The sequence below is a fragment of the Epinephelus moara genome, chromosome 10, assembly GCF_006386435.1.
Source record: "Epinephelus moara isolate mb chromosome 10, YSFRI_EMoa_1.0, whole genome shotgun sequence".
Lineage (NCBI taxonomy): Eukaryota > Metazoa > Chordata > Actinopteri > Perciformes > Serranidae > Epinephelus > Epinephelus moara.
In genome coordinates this window covers 2606593-2610214 of record NC_065515.1, presented here as the reverse complement: position 1 = coordinate 2610214, position 3622 = coordinate 2606593, and the positions used below count along the sequence as shown (strand labels likewise).

The 3622-nt window shown below is 46.3% G+C and overlaps 1 protein-coding gene across 3 annotated transcripts in view; it reads right to left on the bottom strand.

The window, feature by feature from the left end:
* Positions 1 to 3622, bottom strand: part of si:ch73-60h1.1 (calcium/calmodulin-dependent protein kinase type IV) — a 34274-nt gene that overhangs the window by 6562 nt on the left and 24090 nt on the right. For 2 of the 3 annotated variants that reach the window (XM_050055574.1, XM_050055572.1), the window contains exons 6-7: positions 2724 to 2814; positions 260 to 334 (exon numbers count right to left, since the gene is read on the bottom strand). In XM_050055574.1, the coding sequence (XP_049911531.1) occupies positions 260 to 334; positions 2724 to 2814 (166 nt within the window). The remainder of the gene's footprint in view (positions 1 to 259; positions 335 to 2723; positions 2815 to 3622) is intronic. The other variant, XM_050055573.1, reaches the window with a different exon arrangement.

The window sequence follows — 3622 nt, the reverse complement described above, 5'->3', positions numbered from 1 at the left end:
GTAGTAGTAGTAGTAGATGGTGTAGTAGTAGTAGAAGATGGTGTAGTAGTAGAAGATGGTGTAATCATAGTAGATGGTGTAGTAGCAGTAATAGATGGTGTAGTAGCTACTACGTCACCTTTTAGTACTGCTGTGAAACCATTGTTAGTGCAGCTACCACACCTTCTACTACAGCTACTACACCACACAGTACTCCGTCTACACCCTGAAGTCCTGCTGGTACAGTTTGGTCACAGTGTGGTGGAGGTGACACACTCACCACAGTACCCTGGCGTACCACAGACGGTCTTCATGGTCACCTGATCATCGATGATTTTGGACAGACCGAAGTCGGCTGTAAGAGAGGAGAACGTTTCCTCGTTACAACTAAAGAATCAAATTTAACAAGTTTGAGGTAAAAACAAAAACATATGATTCACTGTTTCCTGTAAATGTTGAGGTTTGGATGTAAAAATCTGTTTTTCTGGCACTGAGGTGTTTGAGCTATTTCCTGGTTCTATTTAAAGTGAGAGGAGCGGGTGGAGGGTGGAGGCGGAGGAAAACATTGCTTTCTGCAGGAGAGTCCCTGAACCAGAGGAAGGTGTTGGTGGAGGAGAGTGGAGGCTGAATGTGAGCCCCCTCCATCTGTAGCTGTGAGCCGCAGGCCCAGCAGCCATCTGGAGGCCGACTCACACTGATAACTGGACCAGATCATAAACCAGTCTGTCTGTTCTCTTTGTGCTCACAGTAAAGACCAGAACGTGATGCTGCTTTCAGGTGCTGTCAGAACTTTCATCAATACAACTTCAGCTGCACAGACAGTGTAAGAAAGGAAGGAAAAATATGACAGATGGGATCTTATGTTTTTTCCTGAAAAGCTGCAGTGGTGGAAAATACATTTACTCAAGTCCGACACGAAGGTAATTTGAAGGTACTTTTATTTCACTATTTCTTTTTTATGCTTCACTCAGTCCGTTTCCATGGACCGTGGTCCATCTAACTGGCCTACTGTCCTTGTCCCAGTATACAAGCACGGGAGGGGAATCCATTTATTGAGCCAAGTATGTGCGACTCCTCTACGATAGGTGGAGATATGCCCCCTTTCAGCTTGTTAGTATTGGACCTTTTTCCTGTTGGCCTATTACGTCACAGACCAAACAATGGACAAACAAGTTAGCTACGGTTAGCTAGCAGCTAACTGCTACCATGGTGGACAACTTTACAGCTCTGTACATTTGGTCCGTCCAAAAAGTCACAGCTCTGGATGTAAATTTCTCCATGTTGTTACCAGCTTCTTCTTCTCTTACACATTTAATGCTATTGGACTTCCGGGTCAAAGCCCGGGGCGGAAACTGTGGAGCATGCTCAGAGCGCCTCGGAATATTACTGTAAAAAAAGCTTTCAAACAAACATTTTAATACTTGACATTTTCCTCCATCTGTTTGTAAGTTACAGGAACATTCCAGTATTATATTCATATTACTGTCGTCAGTGACTTCTGGTCGTGGTAACATCTCATTCAGTGCCCGACTCAAGCAGGACAAAGGCCAGTTCCAGACACAGCGGCCTCCTGCAGCTCTCCTGCTGCGTTCAGGAAGAGAATCACTTCCCAAATGTTGACTGCTTACACAACAGAGTGTCTTGATATGTTTTTTTGTTGTGCAATTAGTCACAACTGGAGTGTCTTTATCATGGCAGTCGATGAAACAGCACAGTGGGAGCGGATCTTCTCTTGTTTGCTTCAAACAAGCACAAACGTGAAGTGCATCGAGATAAAGACTCGAACAGTCGGAGCGCACACACGAACAGGACGGTTCAGTCTGTCAGCTGCATGCAACTAACCACTGTGAACACTGGCAACTAAGTACTGCAACAGCTGGAACTACTGCAACTACAGCTATACCTGCAATTAACCACTGCAGCTATAGCTACACCTGGAACTAACTACAGCAACAGCTGCAACTAACCACTGTCAACACAGGCAACTAACTACCACAACTACAGCCACACCTGCAACTAGCTAGTCAACACCAGCAACTAACCACTGTCAACACAGGCAACTAACGACCGCAACTACAGCCACACCTGCAACTAGCTACTGTCAACACCAGCAACTAACCACTGTCAACACCAGCAACTAACTACCACAACTACAGCCACACCTGCAACTAGCTACTGTCAACACCAGCAACTAACTAACACAAGTACAGCTACAAGAAATGCAACACCTGCAACTAACTCCAGCAACAGCTGCAACTAACCAATGTCAACAGCGGCAACTAACCACCCTAACTACAGTTTGTACAGTCCCTTGTGATGATGGATTATGATCCCTGTCAGCGTCTCATCTCCTGAGCGTCCCGCCGTGATGACAGACTAAATATCCACATTCTGATCAATTGGAGACAAAACTTTGTTTTCTATCAGCCATAAGCTCATGAATATAACGACTCATTCCTATTGGTTGAAAAATATAAACATAAAGCATAAAAACGCAGCTCACTCGTTCACTGTCATCTGTTTACAGGAAAGTCTCGCCCTCTCCAATATGGCGGCAACGTCAACATAGCATCCAACAACCAATGAGGGTTCTACGTTTCTATATCTGTGGTCCAATGGTCCACAAGGGAAACCTGTTAAGAACGTCTGTGTTGTTTCACCGGCCGAGGATCAATAAAGTTTTTTTTATTTCAGTTCTCATCAGATCTGAAGTCGTGTCAGAGGGTGAGGTGATGTTTACTTACCGATCTTCAGCGGAGCGTCCAGCGACAGGTCGGCGTACAGCAGGTTCTCCGGTTTGAGGTCTCGATGCACAACCCCGTTCTCATGGAGATACTGACACACACACACACACACACACACACACACACACACACACACAGAGTTTAAAAGCCACTCCACATTTATTGTAAGTGTTTTTACATATTGGACAAAACAAAGAGGAGTGAACGAGACATGACAGGATTCAGGTGAGGTGAAGGTGGGGAAGGAGGGGGTGGCGGTAGTGCAGTGGATAGTGCTGGTGCCCCATGTACAATGGCGATGCCTCGCCGCAGTGGTCGCAGGCTCGACTCCGGCTTGTGACCATTTGCTGCATGTCACCCCGGCTCTCTCTCCCCCATTTCACTCTATCCTGAACATTAAAGGCAAAAAGCCCGAAAAAAAATATTCTAAAAAAAAAAAAAGAAGGAGGTGAGGGAGGTGAAGGAGGTGAGGGTGGGGGGGGGGCTTGTGGAGGGTCTGGCAGGACAGACTGACAGATGGCCTCTTCCTCCAGCTCCCAGCATGCCCTGCTGTCACCTCCTGTCCTCTCTGAGACAGATTTCATCAGTGGGACAATAGAAGCAGATACATCATCAGCTCTGTCTCATGTCTTGTGAGGTGTCATCTTGAAGTTTGACTAAACGCCAACTCCCAGTCTAGCTCCAACCCGTTCCATCAAGTGAAATCAGCTGGCTCTAACTGACGCTAATTCAAGCCTCACCTGTTAAGCCTCAACTCATGCACGCGCCCAGGGAAAATAAAAAGCCCACACTAGTTGAGTGCCGAACATGTTGCAGTGTCAAAAAGCAAAGGAAAGGATCGAGCGGAGGCTTTTTCTTTGGCGGAGCAAACGCTCCTTATGGAAGTGTATGAGGACTAT